The 20,470-nt window shown below is 35.7% G+C and overlaps 1 protein-coding gene across 4 annotated transcripts in view; it reads right to left on the bottom strand.

The window, feature by feature from the left end:
- Positions 1–1,007: 1,007 nt before the first annotated feature.
- FYB1 (FYN binding protein 1) overlaps positions 1,008–20,470 on the bottom strand; it is a 162,093-nt gene continuing 142,630 nt past the window's right edge. For all 4 annotated transcript variants that reach the window (XM_042951553.1, XM_042951544.1, XM_042951564.1 and 1 more), the window contains 6 exons: positions 18,969–19,035; positions 16,064–16,154; positions 14,317–14,479; positions 5,351–5,384; positions 2,827–2,858; positions 1,008–2,048 (listed from right to left, as the gene is read on the bottom strand). In XM_042951553.1, the coding sequence (XP_042807487.1) occupies positions 2,026–2,048; positions 2,827–2,858; positions 5,351–5,384; positions 14,317–14,479; positions 16,064–16,154; positions 18,969–19,035 (410 nt within the window). In that variant the 3' untranslated portion in view covers positions 1,008–2,025. The remainder of the gene's footprint in view (positions 2,049–2,826; positions 2,859–5,350; positions 5,385–14,316; positions 14,480–16,063; positions 16,155–18,968; positions 19,036–20,470) is intronic.

Below are 20,470 nucleotides of genomic sequence, written 5' to 3'. Positions count from 1 at the left end.
TTAATCTGGAATTTTAAAAAGTGACATTGTATTGAATTTATGTTATTCTCAATCAGAAAAAATTACCGGAAATACACTGTCAGTGTATTATGTATATTTACTACCAAATTTAACAAAACGAAACCACTTTTGAGCTATGTAATTTAGTATTAAAATAATTTTATCATATGAGCATATACTGGCTTACTCCATCAAAAAGTAGACATCAAAGTATTTCATAATTGGGAGGGGACTTTGACATCATTGGTTTCTAATGTGGGGAGTCTCAGACCTCCAGAAATCTATAAATTGAGTAGTAAAGGTTTATGTTCTATTTTCAAATCTCAACACACCAAATGGAAATCCCACTTCACCTATATGAAGGCTGAGGTACAATTATTTCTTTTAAAGTTTATGTATTTATTATTTTGAGATAGAGAGTGTGAGTGGGGGAGGGGCAGAGACAGAGGGAGAAACAGAATCCCAAGTAGGCTTTGCGCTGTCAGCTCAAGCCTGATGCAGGGCTCGATCCCATGCATGACCTGAGCCAAAATCAAGAGTCAGATGCTTAACCAACTGAGCTACCACCCAGGTGCCCCTGAGGCTACAGTTATTTGAAATGATGTCAATTCAGTAGGGCCACTCTTCAGAAGCTCCAATGGGCCTTTGCAATATTAATCATTAATCATTAACCATTATTCATGATTAATTTAATGATTAATTCATTAATCATTAATTAATCATTAATCATTATTTAATCAATGAGTTTTAAAAATAAACAAAAGCTTCTGAAATATGAGGTTGGGGCTGGGGAATGGATTATAAAAGTTTGAGGTAACTGGTGTTGAAAAAGTTTGGAAAAACTGATTTAATCCAATTCTATAATTTCCAGATGAGCAAACGGGGCAGGGGGAGATAAATAAATTACCCAATCTCACATCACCATTCATTACTAGTAAAGCCAGCATTATGATTTGCATATTTTGGAAGTTGTGAAAAAATTACTTAACATGGGATTTTCCTGTGTGTTAGGGTTTTGCATTTTGTATCATGGTGTTTAGTGTTCTTAGCATTTGGAACCCAAATGCCCCATGTTTTGTTTTGGAGATGCTTTGGGAATGAATATGTGAGTAGGGAACACCCTACTCCAAACAGTAGGCCAAATTTTCTGTAAAGTGGTTAAAAAAAAAAAAAAACAGTTCCACAGAGGTAATTGAAAAACAAAAACCTTCAAACGAGGCTTTGTAGTAAAGAGGTACCATAAAAGTCTAATTAATTTCAAAGTCCGTTCTTCCATTCTTCATAATTTTAGGGTAGCCCTCATTTATATCTACTCTAGTTAAAACAGTACTTTAAACAGAGCACATAATTAAACTGTTAGTGGATGAATCTGCAAAAAGAAAACTTATTTTTGACTCTTCTACAGTTTTAATCTTAAATGTGCATACTAAATGCATACATTCTTATCAAATAATTAACATATATTCACAATTAACAATCAGGGGCAATCTTTATACAAAAATTCTGCTACAGCTATAATTTTTGAAAACATTTATCTCTCCAGCAAGTTCTACCTTTTTCAAGATAGATACTTTGAATGAAGAATATAAGATACAATCATAATTAGCGGTTCAAACAATGGTTTTCCTTCTTGTGGAATGTCTTAAAATTTCCTTCCTTATATTTCTTTATTCTTTGTCCTCATATTTCTTTAGACAACACAGTCATTTCTTCTTCTTCTTTTTTTTTTTTTTTTTAGGAAGGGGAGGTCTACTGATGGTCTCAGAGAAGCGCCTTCATAATTGTTGCTGAGGCAGAAATGGAATATTTAATAATTCTACATCTCATTGACGCAGTCTTCCAAGATGTTAAGATCATTTTCTAAGTCCAAAGTTTCAAAATTTCGTAAAGATAATCAGAATTTTAAAACAAATGGTAATAAGTCGTTTCGGAGTTCATTTTCTGTGATATCCAATAATAGGTCAGCTAAAGCTCAGATTTCATACTGGCGTCAAATGAACACGGCAGAATGAACATAGCTGAGACCTAGTCATTGTCATAGATGCAACCTGAAAAAAAAAAACAACAACAACGAATTTCAATGTAGTTATATAGAACACATATCTTCTAAGTGTTCCAAGGTTAGAAATGTGGGTGATTCACACTCCTCTGATTTAGGATTTAAAAAATGTAGAACTGGCTCACTTTATGAAAAAGTAGTTAAATGGAAGACCCTATATGTTCATTGCTCGGTATGCAATCCTAACAGAGTTTCTGGATAGATTTACTCTTTATCAAAATTAGACTCAGGAGTATTTTATCTGGCATTTAAATGTACTCTTTGGTAGTTATTCTAATTGAGATTAAAGATGTTAAAATCCAGCAAGAATCATGTTTAAAAGGAAACTAAAAGACCACATGATTAACTCCATGTATCATTTCAGTTGAGATTAATTTTTTAGATCTTAATTTATAAATATGTGATGCTAAGAGAATATTAATGAGCATTATAGGTTATAAAATAAGTACCTACTAATTGGTCAAGTATGCGTATTTTTGTGTATGAAAGTAATTCATAGTAAGATTAATGGTATAATGAATACTCACCAATTATTTTCATACTTCTGTTTTCAAAGAAAATACATAAGATTCTTGCTTGATTTTCAGTCATGTGCAAAGATAATTTTTTAAAATTATACCACGGCATTTACCTTTCCTAACGTTTTCAAGTGATTCAAATTCTGATCAGATTAGAAAGCTCTAATTTATCCAGCAAGCTATTTTTAGTATTTGTAAGAATGAATTCACTGTTACTGTTCTCTGCGGTGGGTGCCATGTGAAACTTACCATCAGCAATATCATCATAGATCTCTCCATCACTGTAAATGCAGAAAATAATTTTTATCTTAAAGAAGGTATCGTCTTAACATTAAGGCAATATTTAGATTAAAAAGTTAATCATATGATTTTATATGACACAATAAAGCATTTAAGGCTGAGAAGTTACATGTTATGCTTTTATAAGTGGGAAAAAACTTCATATTCATTTACATTGTCTTTCGTTGGCTTAGCCTAATCTTCTGTTCTATTCTAAAAATAACCAAAAAACCCACAACTTATTCCATATCATAGACACACAAAATAATGGAAACGTGCCTCAAGAACATACACCATGCTTTATCATCTTTGGATCCAACCATGTGCCTAGCACACAGCTATATCTGGTAAGAAAAGCTTATTAAGTTTGTTGAACTGAACAAGCTGAAAAATCATGGCATGATACTCCACTGGGGGCCCTAATGGATTTCTTTAAAAAATGTATTTATTTAAGTAATCCCTACACCCCACATGGGGCTTGAACTCACAACCTCGAGATCAAGTCATGTGCTCCTCTGACTGAGCCAACCAGGTGCCCCGTGGATTCTTTATATTTGTTAATATCAGATTTATACTTTTACTTGAACTTCAAATGTTGAATGAAATAGAATATATTTGGCATAGGAAGTAGGTGCACCATTTTTGCATGTTTCTAATTATAATTTGTAAATATTAATTATAAGATATGTAAATATTAGTGACAAAATGAGTAGCCAAGATGTGATTATTATGATGATTCTTATGTCATATAATTCTAAAAATATTTATAGTTATAGGTTACATGCATAATAATAGTTCTAGCGACTTTTACATATTTTGGTTTTACTTGGTCCTGAATCTTTGTGAAATATTCTATTTTACATACCTACTGAATCCCTCCTATATACCAGGAGATATAAATATGAGTGAGATACGGGTGCCTGGGTGGCTCAGTTGGTTAAGTGTCCAACTCTTGATTTCAGTTCAGGCCATGATCTCACAGTTCGTGAGTTCAAGCCCCACATTGGGCTCTCTGCTGTCAGCACAGAGCCTGCTTCAGATCCTCTGTCCCCCTCTCTGCCCCTCCCCTCCTTGCTTGCTCCCTCTCTCTCAAAAATAAAAATAAGCTTAAAAAATAAAAATAAAAATAAAATAAATATGAGATACAAGCTTTGATTTCAAGAAGCTTACAGTCTAATGGAGGAAATAATGATATATAAGTAATTAAAATAGAAAGTATTATAAATGCTAATATAGCCTTGAAGTGTAGGCTACAGTTTCAAAGTTCAGAAACACAAGGTGACTGTCAGACCAGACCCGTTTTGGGTTCCTGTACTGCCTCTGTGCTTTTATCATGGAAGCAGCAGCAGGCCCTCCAAGTTGGGGCTACTATGGCAGATGCTATGAGTTGCCTATGTCTTCTGTTTGGATCCTCTGAGACTGAGGGAGAGTTTGGCTCTTGGAAATCTGATATAAATGCAAAGAGGACAGATTTTCCTATCATTCATTCAATAAACATTAAGTATCAATTCACTTCAATAGATGGTGAACCAATAATTACTTAGAGTATACTTTCTAAATTCTCTCTTAATCATCCTGTAATAATCACTGATGAAGATGTGGTCCTATGGTTTGCCACATATTCTTTCTTGAAATCTGTATCTTTCATAAAATAGAAAAGTCCCTTGCCTACCATCGTGATTAAGGTTCTGAGAAAAATAAATATATTATGATTATCTTTCTTTTGACTCTTTACTAGTTTTCTGACAAAGCATTTGGCATTGATTTGTCTCTTTCTGATTAGTGTCGGTTGTTTATGGATATACTTTGTGAACCTTCCTTGACTTTATTATAATGCAGAATTCTGTAAATCTTTATGTTGGCATATGACCTGATAATGGAGGTCATTTCTTGCACTGATATGCTTGGAACAGTATCTTATAACGTTTGAGGGGGGACTCTAACAGCACACTGGTAACAGGCTGTGACAATATCTTATTCATAAGAATAGAAGAAACATTGACGACTATCTTTTTTTGGGCATGCTTCCAAAAAGACAACTTAATACTCTACTATGCCTAGTGTGAGTAAAGAAAAGCCCTCAACTGGGGGCCAAATTACTAACAGGTGACATTAGCACCTATTGTGTAGATACTAATTGGTCCCTGATTAATTCAATTCAACCAACTGCATTAATCAATAAGTGAAAGGCAAAATACTTATGAAAGTGTTAGTGGTTTTGACCTGTCTCCAATGTTTGCCATGTCTGTCTCCAATGAATGTGAACTGTATACTCATGAATGAGAAGGGTTCTTGTCTATTTAGAAGAGTAACACTTTATGAAAACCTTAACTTTATTAGGTATTACGATATTGACATTAGTATAGCATATTGTTTTAAAATTTATTTATGATAGTTTAGTAGGTTGTATTATTTAAATGATATTAGGAATCTTTCTTAAAGAAGAGCACAGCATTCTTTTTATAAGTATAGTAGGAGAAGGAAATGAGCTTACTTATCCACCAAGTAACTCCGAAGAACATAACCATCTATGAAAAAAAAGAAAAGTAAATTTTATTAATAGTACAGCATTGAAAAATCTTTACTGTTTCTTTTAAGAAAGTGAAAAAGAATGGAATAACTAATATGATGTAATGTGATCTGATATACTGAATAATTAGATCTATCTCCAAATATGATCTATTTTTCTTACTTGTGTCCACTTTTCTCTCCTTCCTTTCTTCTCCTTTTCTAACTTTTCTCTCTCTCTCCTACACCTCTCTTTTCCTCCGCTTATACTCTTTCCCCTTAAAGAGAAACAAACTATCTTAAGTTACTGCAAGTTGGCACACAAGCCTCTTCCACATTTCCACATTTTACCCTATTTCTTCGAGGTGTTATCCATGTGCCCCAGTCTTGTGAAGAATATGCAGTTTCTCCAAATACAAAAGTAGTTCATAAATAGGTGTTCCAAATACCACCGATCAGAACCTTAACTTATAAAATGTGATTAGGTTGAACGGAGTCAAAACCGTGTTCAACTCCCTTCTCAGCTCAGCAATCTGGTGATTACTTGGGGGAGGATGGAATGGTTTGTATGCCCAGTGTGGAAGATCTTCCACCGCTGCTTTTGCCATTTGACCATGCCTTTTCATCTTTCGTGAATCAGATCATTAGTTTTTAAATTAAACTAATTTTTTATAGAGAGTCAGTGAGCGAGCCAGAGTGGTAGAAAGAGAGAGAATCTTAAAAAGTCTCTACACCCTTTGCAGAGCCTGACACAGGGCTTGATCCCATGATCTGAGATCAGGACCTGAGCCGAAATCAAGAGACAGAAACTCAACTGACTGAGCCACTCAGGCACACCTCCCTTTCTTAAATTTAATTTTGTTTTTGAAACAAATCATTATTAGAAGAACACAAACCAGGCAGTCTAGTGATTCCCTGTTAAATAGAAAATAGACCCATTTTATGCAAGAAAGCAAAGATTTTTTTTGAGTACCTTATCTGCGCCTCTATTGTGCAAAATAATCCTAAGAAAAAATATAAACGATTTTTCCTGAAAAAAAAAAAATGTCTGTTGACATTTAATTAGTATTACTAACATTTGGAATTCGTAGTTTTGGATTGGCACCTAAACACTACTGTATGCTTGAGATTGGTACCATTTACTGCCTTGTCAATATAGCCTCTAAATTCTTTCACTGAATCAATCTATTGGGCTTGGTCCACTTTAGATATAAGTTTTATTAGAGTAAATGTGTAAAAAATTATAAACCAGGAAACTCATAGACAAAGATTAATACAAATGATAATAAACTTACTTAGACACACTGATGTCATATTGCCATTGACTTAACATGCAAAAACATTTTTTAAAAAAGCTGGGATCATACAAGTGAAACTCTAGATTAAAACTTAAGAAAATGAATTTTTCCTTGAAATATTCCAGGGTAAAAAGAACTCCATCGAAATATTTTACCAAGAAATTCACCACTTTTTTAAGAAATATTTTTTTAATGCTTATTTATTTTTATGAGAGAGAGAGAGAGAGAGAGAGAAAGAGGGAGGGCACGTGCACATGAGCAGGGGAGGGGCAGAGAGAGAGGAGGGTAGAGAATCCAAAGCAAGCTCTGAGCTGTCAGCACAGAGCCCGACATGGGGCTTGAACCCACGAACCACGAGATCATCGCCTGAGCTAAAGTTGGATGCTCAATCTACTGAGCCACCTGGGCGCCCCAAGAAATTCACCACTTTTTAATGAAAACTTTATTAAAATCCTATTTGGAAAAGGAAAAATCAAGGTTCTCTTTGAATTCCTGTAGTATGGAAATAATATAGCATACGTCAAAATGATAAAAGAGCAATAATGTAATATTTTCCTCAGAGTACGAAAAGTCAGACCTTGTTATACCTTCCTTTTTTATTTCAGTTAAAGCAAAAGTAGGAAAAATTATTAATGTAAGAACATCTAAAATTAACATCCTTGGTTTCTTTTATGTCACAGTTCTTTTATCGATTTCATGTTAACAGACTTCTAAAAAAAATTAAGGTATATATCATAATTTAACACCATTTTTAAAGGGGAATAAGCTTGTCTCTCACAAATTCAATCTACATGTGTCTCTCAAAAGAGAAAATCTGTGCAGATAACAAGTTTTTAGAAGAAATTGTGGATTTTGTGTCAAGGTCCCAATAGCTGAAATCTGTCTTCACCTGTACTGATGTTTGGGACTAAAATAAAATGTGAAGAGTGCTCTATAGACAGTAATGGTCACAAACTCCCCACTAGTTAAAATTGGTGGTTCTGCTTATGTTTGAATTTTTTTCCTTAGAATAGAGCGGGAAATAGGGGCGCCTGGGTGGCTCGGTTGATTAAACATCCAACTCTTGGTTTTGGCTCAGGTGATGATCTCATAGTTTCATGACTCTGAGCCACCCCCCATCGGGCTCTGTGCTGACAGCACAAAGCCTGTTTGGGGTTCTCCCTCTCCCTCTCTCTCTGCCCCTCCCCTGCTCACACTCTCTGTCTCTCCCCAAAATAAGTAAATAAACACTAATTTTTTTTAAAAAATTGGGAAATAAAAGAATACAATAATAAGTGTTTTCATGATATATTCATGTTTAAATTAATAATTTTAAAAAAATGACATGTATGAGCTGAAGCTTTTACAGTGGAGGTAATCTCATTGTGAGCTGTTCAGGCTTTGCAAAGTCTCTGAACTAAAATTAGAAGATACAAAATTAGGAAAATGTTTAAGAGATTATAAACGGCTGCCAGAGGTTGGACTTACTCCAGCATTGAATATATTTCTGTTTTTTTTTTTTTTTTTAGTCTTTATAATATTAAAGGAAATAAAGAACAAAACAAAGAGAATATAATCACCATTTTTGGATCTTAAAGTTTTCTATTTTCCTGTGCTTTTAGATAATCTACTTTCAAAAACTCATTTATGCTAAAATTTGTAAGTAAGCAATAAACAGTCCTTCACATGACCAAAGTTAGTAACTCATGATATACGGCTTAATAGCCTGTCTTCACAAAATTAATTATAAAATACATATTCTTCTAGATTCTAAAGCCCCTATTACATTTCCTCCTATATCTTGCCTGTGTGAGAGCTCTAAGGAATGGCTTTCTCTTTTGTTGAATGCTCTGTTGTTGCTGTTGCTTGTGTGTGTGAGATAAATAAATATGACTGATTGTGAACATTATCTCAGAAACATGTATCAAGGAGATGCGGTGTGGGATGTACTGTATTCCTCTATTTTAGCTTTCTGAAGTGATGTGATAATTTGGGGCTCATTAGCTGTAAAATTACTATTGTATAGCATCTTTACAGGGTTAATGACTTTTAATAGAGCATAGGTTTTGATGTCTAGTACCTTTAAAAATCTCTAAAACTTCATTCTCTTAAAAGCATGATTCATGACAGTGTAAAAACAAGTGACTTACCATGAATTTTTATATTTTATATAATCTCCCCATTATAGTCCCTAGAAATAATTTTTTTTTGCAGTAGAAAAATGATCTCCTTGCTTAACTGTTCCATGTACATCCATTATAAGGAAAATTAATGAAAAATATGAAGGAAATGAACAAAAAAGTCATCACGGCTCCATACCACGTAGAATGGTCGCCATGTTTACTGTGGGTGCTGGTGTACCACGGATTCTCACACAAAATATGAATTTATTATTTGGAAACTTCACATTCATAAAGCAGAACAGTGGCTTGAAACAAATGTTCTGAATTATGCGGTGGGTTAGAGCTAACTGAGAAAGTAATACCCCTGCCTTACATGTGCCAGTTCTCAGGATTGACTCACCTTCCAGAAGGTTGTTGTGAATAAAATTATGAAGGAAATACAAAATCATCTTTGGAAAAGTAGAAAATATCTTCATTCTAATGTTTCCAAATTTTTTACTTAGTAATAAGCAACAAAAAAAGTAATATTTTTTATTATTTCATTTGTTCTCACAAGTTCAGATATAAAGTTAAATTTACTCAACTTGACTTCACACAGTTTAAAAACAATAAAGTCATGTTGCATAGATTTACCTCAGCAAATGGAATAATATCTGACTTCAAGGAAACATGGTCATAATATAACAGACAGAAAAAAATAAAACACTGTGTATAAGACTAGATATAAATTATTAGCCTTGTGTTATAGAAACATTCTCTCTCCCTCTCTTCTTTCTCTCTGTCTCTATTTATTTCTAGGGCTTCAAATCAGTAGACTTTTAAAATTTCTGAATTAAAAAAATTTTCTTCAGTGAGCATGTTTTATATTAAACTGAAAACAAAATAACTTAAGGAAAGAAATGATCAAGTGGATTTGAGAAAATCCAAACTCTCTTTGAAATTCCCCTTTCTTAGATGCCCAAAGGAAATGGAGAACATTTTAACCACAAATAATTCAGTTCATGTCTCCTTCCACACTTTTTATAGAAAATTTTTTCTCTGGTGACAGGAGGTGGAAAAACCCACAGCTTATGAGACATTGAGTTGTGGAATATGTGCAAATATTAGTGAGAAATTCTAAACATTGGGGAATGTGCCAGAAATACATATTTAAGATCTCAACACCTCTGCGATATGTGTTTCCATAAGTCAGTGGGTGAACTGATCAAATGTGATAATGCTTGTGAAAGTGGCTTGTACTCCACTCCACAATGGGAAGAGATTATTGTTCATGCTTTCGCCTCTAATTTCTACCATTACAAAATAAGTTGAAGTAAACTATGCTTTCTTTTCTCTGATGGATTGAAGAATGGAAAGTAAGGAAAATGTCAGGGTTACCATGGTGTTGGATTGCAAATGCCTTTATGGCGGTCAGATGTAGAAAAAAGGAACTGAAAGATTTAAAATCCCCTAAATGATACATAACAAGCAAACCACATCACTAAAGCTAAGATGGAGAACTTCTGTCTTCTAACAAGTGAAACTATTCCATAGACTTCTTCCTGTGTGTGTCTATATGTCAGACTTTCATCTGGTTTTCCAACTGCAATCTCCAAATTGTTACATTCAGTTTAGTAAGCCAGCCCTGAGCAAGGTGCCAGGCACCAGGAGATGTACTGGCAATACAATGTTGAGAACATTTCAGTGAAGCTACTCTCAAGCTCAGAGGCTAATAAGAATAATAGATTGGTAAAACGGTAAGGACAATTACAGGGACAAAAGCCATAGCATGGTGGGACAGAGGAGAGATGAACTGTGATTGGTGACTGGGGAGCAGGGAGTGGATGTGCTCCCAATTTTAGATGACAAATGGATTGTTGTTAATAGACAAGTAGGGAGGCACCTGGGTGGCTCAGTCGGTTATGCATCTGTCTCTTGATTTCAGCTCAGATTGCGATCTCACGCTATGGGAGATCGAGCCCCGTGTCCGGCTGCGCGCTGAGTGTGGGGCCTGCTTGGGATTCTCTCTCCCTCTCACTCTGCCCCTCTCCCACTTGCATGATCTCTCTCTCTTTCAAAATAAATAGTTTTGTTTATAGTTATTAATAGTTCAAAATAGTTATTAATAGTTATTAATAGTTCAAAATAAATAGTTTCTCTTTCAAAATAAAAAAATAGACAGTTATGGGCATTCGAAGTAGAATGAAATAGCACGGAAAGATAAAATAGCATGGCATATTCAGGGAATGACAAGGAAGTGATATATATTTTTGGAGTGTCAGTTGCAGATGGAGAATAGTTGATGAGCCTGAAGACAGATCTAAAGAGTTTTATGTATTAGCCTAAAGACTTTGTGTTTTTAAAAAAATATTTGAACAACAGTGTGGCAGGTGGATTGGATGAGAGTAACAGTAAGGTAGACATATCATTTGAAAGGCTATTGCAATAATCTAGATGAAGAAGGGTTAAATCTACACAATTATCCCAAATCCTATAGACGTACATGAAGAATGGATCAGAAATTAGGGAAACTAAGAACATCAAGGATCCAGTTCAAGGAAGGAATAAGCAGGAGGTTTAGAGAAATTAAGAAAAGCAGGAAATTTGGCAAAATAAAAGTGAAATTAAGCAGATATGATAATTAAAATTTGGAATAATGCTTAACATGAAAGGTAACAATAGATGCTCCAGGTGGCCTTGCCCATAGACCTTCACCCTCACCACACCAGTGACTTTGGTTCACTCAACTTTCAACTGACAGCACTTGCATTTTTTTTTTTTTTAAACAGATTTCTTTTCTTTGGCTTCAAAGCTCTTCGTCAGCTTGCCCAGTATCCTGAGTGGCTCACCACCTGCCCAGGAGTTAGGCTTCAACTTCACATGGACAGGAGTTGATGTATAAGCATCGCGATTTATTTCCCACTGGGTGGGATAACACTGCCACTCTGAGTTCCTAACTGGAATAAGCTCCAATTATTCAAGTGGCAACCTTTTCCATAACAAGGCTTTGTTGACTGCCTTTCTCTTCCTGTCAACTTTTCTACTTGCGCATGATTTTTTCCCAGAATCACCTCCTAAATGGGGAAGCCAAGCTAAGACAAAGCCCAGCCAAAGAAAGTATCTAAATAAAAAGCAACAGGTACACAAGTGCTACTGGTTTAATCATCAGGTTTCCATTCTGTTTGGGATGGACCCCAAATCACCTAAGACTTGAATTAGTTATCAGTGAGCTTAGGAATTGTAAAGTGCACTTGGTATTGCACCAGAAACAAATGATAAAAGTTACATGGAACCCTTGATTGTTGTCTATCGGCACTTCATGTAATCTTTCCACTTCTCGTTTTTAACTGATGATAAATTCTAAGAGGGTAGTAGCCCTCCCGTATTCATAGCAGTATTCAGAATTAATGTATCCAAATAGGAAGGGATAGCAGATTACAAAATCATCCCTGAGTAGTTACTATTTTCTTCATTCTTTTTTTTTGAATGTTTATTTATTTTTGAGACAGAGACAGACAGAGTGAGAGCAGGGGAGGGGCAGAGAGAGAGGGAGACACAGAATCGGAAGCAGGCTCCGCGTTATCAGCACAGAGCCCGACGTGGGGCTTGAACTCACAAATCACAAGATCATGACCTGAGCCCAAGTCTGACGCTTAACTGACTGAGCCACCCAGGCGTCCCTATTTTCTTCATTCTTAAGGTCCACTGGCTTCTAGGAAGTTAAGGGTCTCTTTCAAATTTCTGTTTCTGGTGCCATATCTTCTTGCTCATCTACATCTATACAAGTTGTTGATGAGGTCATTTACACATTTGTTACTCAAGAGTTTGTTCCATGAACCTCAGCATCAATTACCTGGCAACTTGGTAAAATGCAGAATGTTACACCTCATCTCAGACCTACTGAATTAGAATCTGCGTTTTTGACAAGATTCTCATGTGAGGTGTATGTACGTTCAAACTGAAGACCATTGCTTTAGATGGGATTAGTTGCTAAAGACAAGAATCTCAGGACAGCGTGGCAAGGTTGGTCTGAGGCTTGTGCCCTGGGGAAAGGGCCACATGACAAGTACTAGGATAATTTTCTCTTATGAAAAAGCAGAGAAAAGAAAACAGGTTCACTTAGGCTCATCACCTCAATCAGCCGCTATTGGCTGTTTAGATAATTTCTTTTATTTACATAATTTTTTGATATGGGTATAAGTCCTATCCCACATGAAGCAGGCTTCTTCCTTCTCTTTCTATTGTGTCATGAGAATTTCCGCACATTAATATCATAGTCATCATGTAAATATTCAGGCTGATATATTAATCATAACTTACTTCATACTTTTTAAAATTTTTAAACATTTATTTATTTATTTATTTATTTATTTATTTATTTTAATATGAAATTTATTGTCAAATTGGTTTCCATACAACACCCCGTGCTCATCCCAACAGGTGCCCTCCAAAATTTTTAAACTTTTAAATATTTTTTCTGACCCTTTAATGCATAGAGTTTTTCTGCATTTAAAGCTATTCCTTGCGTTGCATCCTCACAAATGCTAGTGTGGATGTGGGTTTTCTTTGTCTCCTGGAGCACTGTCTACACATTATCTCCAGTGACCTTTGAGTGTTAATACTACACTACTCATGCCTTTTATCCTTTGTATCCACATTCCATTTTCTCCTTTTGAAAGCCAACCACACCTCCTCCATGATAACTTTAGATCCATTTCCCCAACCTTGAGTCACTGGTTTTATTCTTAAAACTCCCATTTCAGTTCCTGTCCCTGAGTCACCTTCCTGTCATTAAAATTCGACTCAGAGTTCATGTTTCCACACAGACTGGCCAAGCTGATATGGGGCAGCCACGCTGACCATTCAATTTTAAATACAGGGCACATAATTTTGAATTACTCTTCCCCGGACTTTAAGTGAAATAAGCTTCTTTTTAAAGTTTGACAAAAACATTTCCATCTGTCAGTTTTAATAGCTGATAAAGTCAAAGAAGACAGGGACTCTCTTGTGTTCATTTGGAAGAGTATGTTGTATTAAGTGTGTCCACATAGGAAATGAAAACAAGTAAATTTGCAAGGTAGGAAAACTGGAAATTCTGCATGTGACATGTGCTGTATAATTTCAAAACCAGATGACAGCAAGAGCCACTCACTGCTTAGCACAGTGGTTCTTGCTTCAGTATACTTAAGAATAAGCTAGGGATCTTATGATCACAGGTTCCATCTGCCACCCCCCAGAGCTCATGACTTAGCAGGTCAAGAGTGGGGCCAGGCAACTGTGATTTTAATACACAAAGGGTTTTCTGATGCTGGTGGTCTGTGGGACTGCATTTTGGGAAGTACTAATTTGGCATTACTTTGGCACCACAGTGCCGAATATAGCAGGTGAGAAACGATAAAGGATGAAAATAAGATACGCTGATTTCAGCACCGCAAATCTCTAGTTTCTTAATGTTTTCCACAATTCATAAAGCATAGAAAAAACAAAGTTAATAAAACAGGGGTGATCAGGAAAACGTGTCTGATTATTAAATCCTGGAATGCCATATTGACAAAGAGTAAGCAGTGACTTACATTTCCCTTCTTCATTCCTGCAGAGAACTTTCGTATCATCAGTGCTTTGTATAACTTCGAGAGATTCACCGGGCTTCACCTGTAGATCTCTGGTCCCCCACCTTTTAGAAGTTAAGGAGGGTGCAACTTTGGTTGAATATAAAACTCTAATTTCACCATCATACTGGAAAAATACAAACATTTATATTATTGATTGATGTGTATTATTAAAGTAATCCATTTACTGACAGATTTATTAAGAAAGTCTTTGCTAGGGCACCTGGGTGGCTCAGTTGTTTAAGCATCTGACTTTTGTCTCAGGTCATGATCTCACGCATGGTTCGTGAGTTTGATCGTGCATCGGGTGAGCTGGAGCCCGGCCTCGGGTAAGCCCTGCTTGTCTCTCTCTCTCTCCCTCTCAAAAAACAAAAAAAAAAAAACAAAAAAAAAAAGTCTTTGCCAAACAAGCAAAAAATAACGTAAAAGCATTACAGAAAAATTTTCGAGAGAAAAGCTACTCATAATCTCACGAAACTAATATAATCATTATTTTTAAAATTAAAAAAATTTTAAGTGTACACGTGTGTTGATTTGATACACTCATACGTTGAAAAATGATTAGCAGTGTAGCTTTACCTAACACCTCTATCGTTTCACATGGTTACCACTTTTTGTGGTGAGAACACTTAAGATTTACTCTCTTTACAACTTCCAAGTATATAAGACAGTATTGCTAACTATAATCACCAGGCTATACCTGAGACCCCTAAAGTTCGTTCATCTCAAAACTGAAAGTGTGTACCCCTTTGACCAATATCTCCTCCATCCGCCCACCCCAGCCTCTGGTAATTATCACTATACCTTGTTTTTGTGAGTTTGGCCTTTGAAGAGTCCACATATAAGTGATATTACAGAGTATTGTCTTTCTCTGACTTACCTCACTTAGCATAAGGCCCTTAGGGTTGTCACAGTGGCAGGATTTCCTTCTTTTTCATAATTAATATTCCATTACATATACATCATATCTTTGTTTTATCCATTCTAGTTTTAGATTATCCTCTTACTAAAGTTCAAAGAACAACTAAATGTAAATGATTATTGCAGCATATATAGTGCATGTATGAGAGACTTCACTTAATTTGTTATAAAATAAATTCAAATCTAAATTTTGTAGTAAATAAAGGAGTTAGGATGGATAACTCATATTGATAATTACACTTAAAAATTTTTTTTTAGTTTATTTATTTTGAGAGAGAGAGAATGCTCACATGAATGGGGGAGCAGCAGAGAGAGAGGGAGAGAGACAATCCCAAGCAGGCTCCATGCTCTTAGCTAAGAGCATGGAGCCTGACGCAGGGCTTGAACCCATGAACCGTGAGATCATGACTTGAGCCAAAACCAAGAGTCGGATGCCCGACTGACTGGGCCGCCCAGGTGCCCCTATAATTACACTTTTTTTTTTTTAATGTTTATTCATTTTTTTTTGAGACAGAGAGAGACAGAGCATGAATGGGGGAAGGTCAGAGAGAGAGGGAGACACAGAATCTGAAACAGGCTCCAGGCTCTGATTCATCAGCACAGAGCCTGACGCGGGGCTCGAACCCACGGACCGCGAGATCATGACCTGAGCCGAAGTCGGACGCCCAACCAACTGAGCCACCCAGGCGCCCCTATAATTACACTTTTAATAAGTGCATTGTGGTACTTAAAAGTCATTGTTTTTTTCATTAGCATTTTGTACTTTGTCTAATATTTAAATATGACATACTTTAAACTTTTTCCTGAAGTCTTTCTCTTCTTTTTCCTGCTTTTTTAGCTTCTTGGGGTCTTTTTCTTCTGTCTTAGCCTTGGCTCCTTGACTAAGATGGCAGAACACACATAAAACAACACTTAGTTTAGTTTGAAAAGAATAGTGTACAACAAAGACTTCATCCATCACTTAACAATTCTGTTAAATTTTGTTTTTAGTTAGTTCCCTTTCTTAGAAGTCTAGTACATTCATTGTAGTAAATGATAATATTTCATACACGGAAGAGATTCTTCACAAGAATACAGTTAAAGTGGAAGTAGTGATTACTTATGTTGAACCACTGAAATGACTGAGGTATAGTGTAAACATGCTTACACATCAGAGGTTCCATATAATTCAACCTGTCTATTGTCAAACTCCCTATATATTTCCAGCCCTTCCTACATAATTACGTGGCCTGGCCAATGTCATAGAAGAGGCTTTTTGAAAAATAATGTTTTTTAAAAAATTGATTTTTATGTCTTGAAAAGTTTATCTATTTAAAAATAAAAAAGTTTAAAATTCTAGTTGAATTTTCTTGAGCGGTTTTTCATATCTACTTAAAATGGAGCCAGGCTGGCATCTCATAGACACCAAATGGACTCCAGCTGATTGTCATTAGAAGGGTGAAGAAGCCAAAGATAGTGATTCTCCAGCCTGGACACATATAGGATCACCTGGAAGTTTTAAAAAAGTACTACTACTTATGTCTAATTCTTAGAAATTCTAATTAAATTAAATACATTCTAATTAAGTAGAACTGAGTGAGGTCTAGATACTGACATACATACTTTATAGCTCCCCAGATAATAGTAATTTGCATCCAAGGTTGAGGGACATTTGCTAGGGCTGAATGTCTATGTTAGGGAAAGGTTGGGAATCTCTGAAGGAGGGAATGTTAAAATCAGAATTTTTGTGTATAATGAAAAATTCTAAACACTGATATTAATTATTATCTGGCTTACCTAAAATAAAGTTTTGTTTGCAACTGATTTATTGAAAATGTTTGATTCTTTAACTTTCGAGTCTTGGGATTTAGTTCATCTACTGTGAAATGGATTAGCACATTATCCTTCCTTGGGTTCTGTATCCTTCCTCAGTTTCTCCTGTCTTATGGTCCTCTAGGCAGTAGTGGAATTGCTGTCCCAAATCAGCACTTTGGAGCCATCGGGACATACACGAGTGTTCAAAATGCCCCATGAGCTCTCTTTGAAAATACCTTACTGAAATTTAGATTTAGCTAAAAATATTCTGTTAGAGAACATAAAATAGTCTTAAAGTCTGAAAATAAGCAGCAGTAAGGAAAACGGTACCTTTTTATCACATCAAGTTTAACCAGCTGGGGTTTATTCTACTTGAAGAAAAGGTCCAGTGCATAACCAGGTACCTAGAGAGCTGTTTAATGGAATGTGGTGGCATTTTTACAGGAATATAAAACAGAAAAATGCATTTAAAAATGTCAGGGATAGAAGTGACTTCCCAATGGTGAGGAATTTTCAAACCAAACGTATCACTGAAGAAGATTAGATTTTCCTTCCAGAAAAAAGGAGAACAATTCTCTTTTCATCTTGCATGTTTGTTTTGCCTGTGGAACTTGATCTTTACATAGAAATGATAACATATTCTCCCTTCAGTTTCTTTGATCTTGAAACTTTCATTCAGTAAAATTAGCTTAACGGTGTTGGTAAAAAATAAATGCTAAATGAATACATGCTCATGCACTCTTGCAGCATAGCTTAGAAGACGCTATGTATTATCACCGGTTTATGTCACTTTCAGCCTTTAACTAATCAAGACCAAGATCTTTTTATTCATCCTTTTCTCCTGAGAAAGCTACAGACGTGTTCTTGCTTTCATACACAGTATGTATCAGCTCATCGCTTGTGTTTATTGGAATATAGAAAAATCTTACCATGTTATTTCCTATTTCAAAAGAAGTTTCTTTTTTTAATTTTTTTAAACAATTTTTTTAACGTTTATTCATTTTTGAGAGACAGAAACAGAGTGCAAGTGGGGAGCGGCAGAGAGAGAGGGAAACACAGAATCCAAAGCAGGCTCCAGGCTCTGAGCTGTCTGCACAGAGCCCGATGCAGGGCTCAAACTCACGGACCGCAAGACCATGACCTGAGCTGAAGTTGGACGCTTTACCGACTGAGCCACCAAGGCGCTCCTCAAAAGAAGTTTCAAAAGAGACTCCTTTTGTACTAACTGATCTTAACAGATTTTCATACAGTTTTAGCCTAAAATGAAATTGAAACCTTAGGTGAGCTGAAGAATGTCACTATTCACCTTGAACAATTTTTTTTTTTTAAATTTGAATGGAACCTTTGAGAATCTGATGCTTTTGTGAAAAAGAGACATAACAAAGTCCTTTTAAAACACAAATCATTTTTTTTCATAAAAGGAAAAAAAATCTTGTGGCGGACAGAAGAGATTTGAAGAAGTTAGGTGAGGGTTGAGACATAAACTAAGAAGTGCATTCAAGACAAAAAGCTTTTAGGAAAAGGGTAAAAATAAAGGGAGGAGATGAATTGGTGAGACCAGTCATGATCAGGCTCTCAAATATTTCCCCAGTGAATGAATATTTGAATGAATAAATGAGTGCAGACATCAGTGAGTCACAGGGCAGGGGATAATCAGGGGACCAGCAGCAGAACTACTGGGAGAGGGGGAGGGGAAGAGGGAAAAGCAAGGGAGGAGAAAGGAGAAGGGGGATCAGGGCTCTCCACCCACAAATGGAGCAGAACCCTTAGAACTTGGGTCAGAGAGAGGACAGAGCAAACAGGAGCGAACACAGGAGATCCATAACCCACTGGGGTTTTATTCTAGTTGAATTTTCTGGAGCAGTCTGATTTCTGTTTCAAAATGAGGACATTTTAATTACCTCAGCTCTGCTGGTGGAGCAGGGAAATCAGACGCATCCACATCGTCATAAACTTCATCTCCCATGTCTAACAAAAGACAAAATACCAAATGTTGAAACACTTTAGGTTTGAAGTTTTAAAATTATTATTATTATTATTTTTTAATTAAGTAGGTGCTATGTCCAACATGACCCCGAGATCAAGCATCACATGCTCTACTGACTGATCCAGCCAGGGACCCCAGTTTGAATTCTGATATGAACATTCAGTCATGTTTTTAATTTAAAGATTTTTCTTTCAAAGACAACAAAATAAGTTTCCCTGGGGTCTCTGTACATTTCTCCTGGAGGTAATGTCTATTCCTTCAAAGGGAGAGGTTTTTCTCTCCCTAGATGCTTCTGTTAAATTTCCCTCAAGAAAGCCAGTGACCATGGTTATAACTAGCATCACCAGGATAAGTCCCCCCAAAACAGTGACTGAGATTATTTGAAGATCCACACTTGTGATGAATGGAAGATAAGTAGATTGCTGACAAACAAATCAATATTACAGCCCATTGGCAGTAGGCAATAGAGATTGAAATCAAGATTCCTAGGGGATTTAGGATGCTAAGATAATATATATTATTTTATTTATATGTGTGTCTTTGTCTATGCCTGTCTATCTGTCCATCTGTCTATCTATCTATTTATCTATCCATCCATGTATCATTCTTTTTTATTCACTGATCTGCTTGCTCCTTATTAACTTTTAATTTATAGCAAAATTAGGTGTGGTATCACCTTAAAATAGAAAGAATATTTCTGTTAATAAGACAGAGCTGGCACCAGCAGGTATTGAGAACCAGTATTGGTGGAAAAGTGGCAATGACCTTAACGAGTACAATGGCTTTTCCAATCCATAGATACTTTTCTTCCTTCTAGAGCTCTTGTTAATAAAGTCAGGAGGATTGCTTCCTCTTTGTACCTATTGAGTTGCTCCACAGCAAATTAAGCTGAAGAGATGAGTTGAAGAGAGTAAAATGTTTTAAGGAATGATTATCATAGAAAGTTTAAATGCTCTCTGCTAGTGGCAAGGATCTAAATTCCTTTAAGAATTCCTCCTCTATCTGTAATGTAGAGAGTATATACATATATAGTATATACATATACTACACACACATGTGTCTGTGTGTGTATTCCTCCCCCCCCCCCCCCCACTCAGGTAATTAATTTCACAGCTATGTGAAGAATCCATAATTAATATATAAAAATATGACATATCATTGGTTTCCAGAATGGGAAATATTACTGTTCCATGCACACGCACTTAAAACACACCTGAGAACAAAAGAAAATGAAAAAAAAACCATAGTTTTTACTTAACTGATCACATTTGTTTCATTTTATACCTATCCTTTGTGGAGCTAAGATTCTTGAATGCTTTTTTTTTAAATTTTTTTTTAACGTTTATTTTTATTTATTTTTGAGACAGAGACAGAGCATGAACAGGGGAGGAGCAGAGAGAGAGGGAGACACAGAAT

Source organism: Panthera leo, chromosome A1, assembly GCF_018350215.1.
Source record: "Panthera leo isolate Ple1 chromosome A1, P.leo_Ple1_pat1.1, whole genome shotgun sequence".
Taxonomy (NCBI): Eukaryota; Metazoa; Chordata; class Mammalia; order Carnivora; family Felidae; genus Panthera; species Panthera leo.
This window is presented reverse-complemented; position numbering and strand designations above follow the sequence as displayed.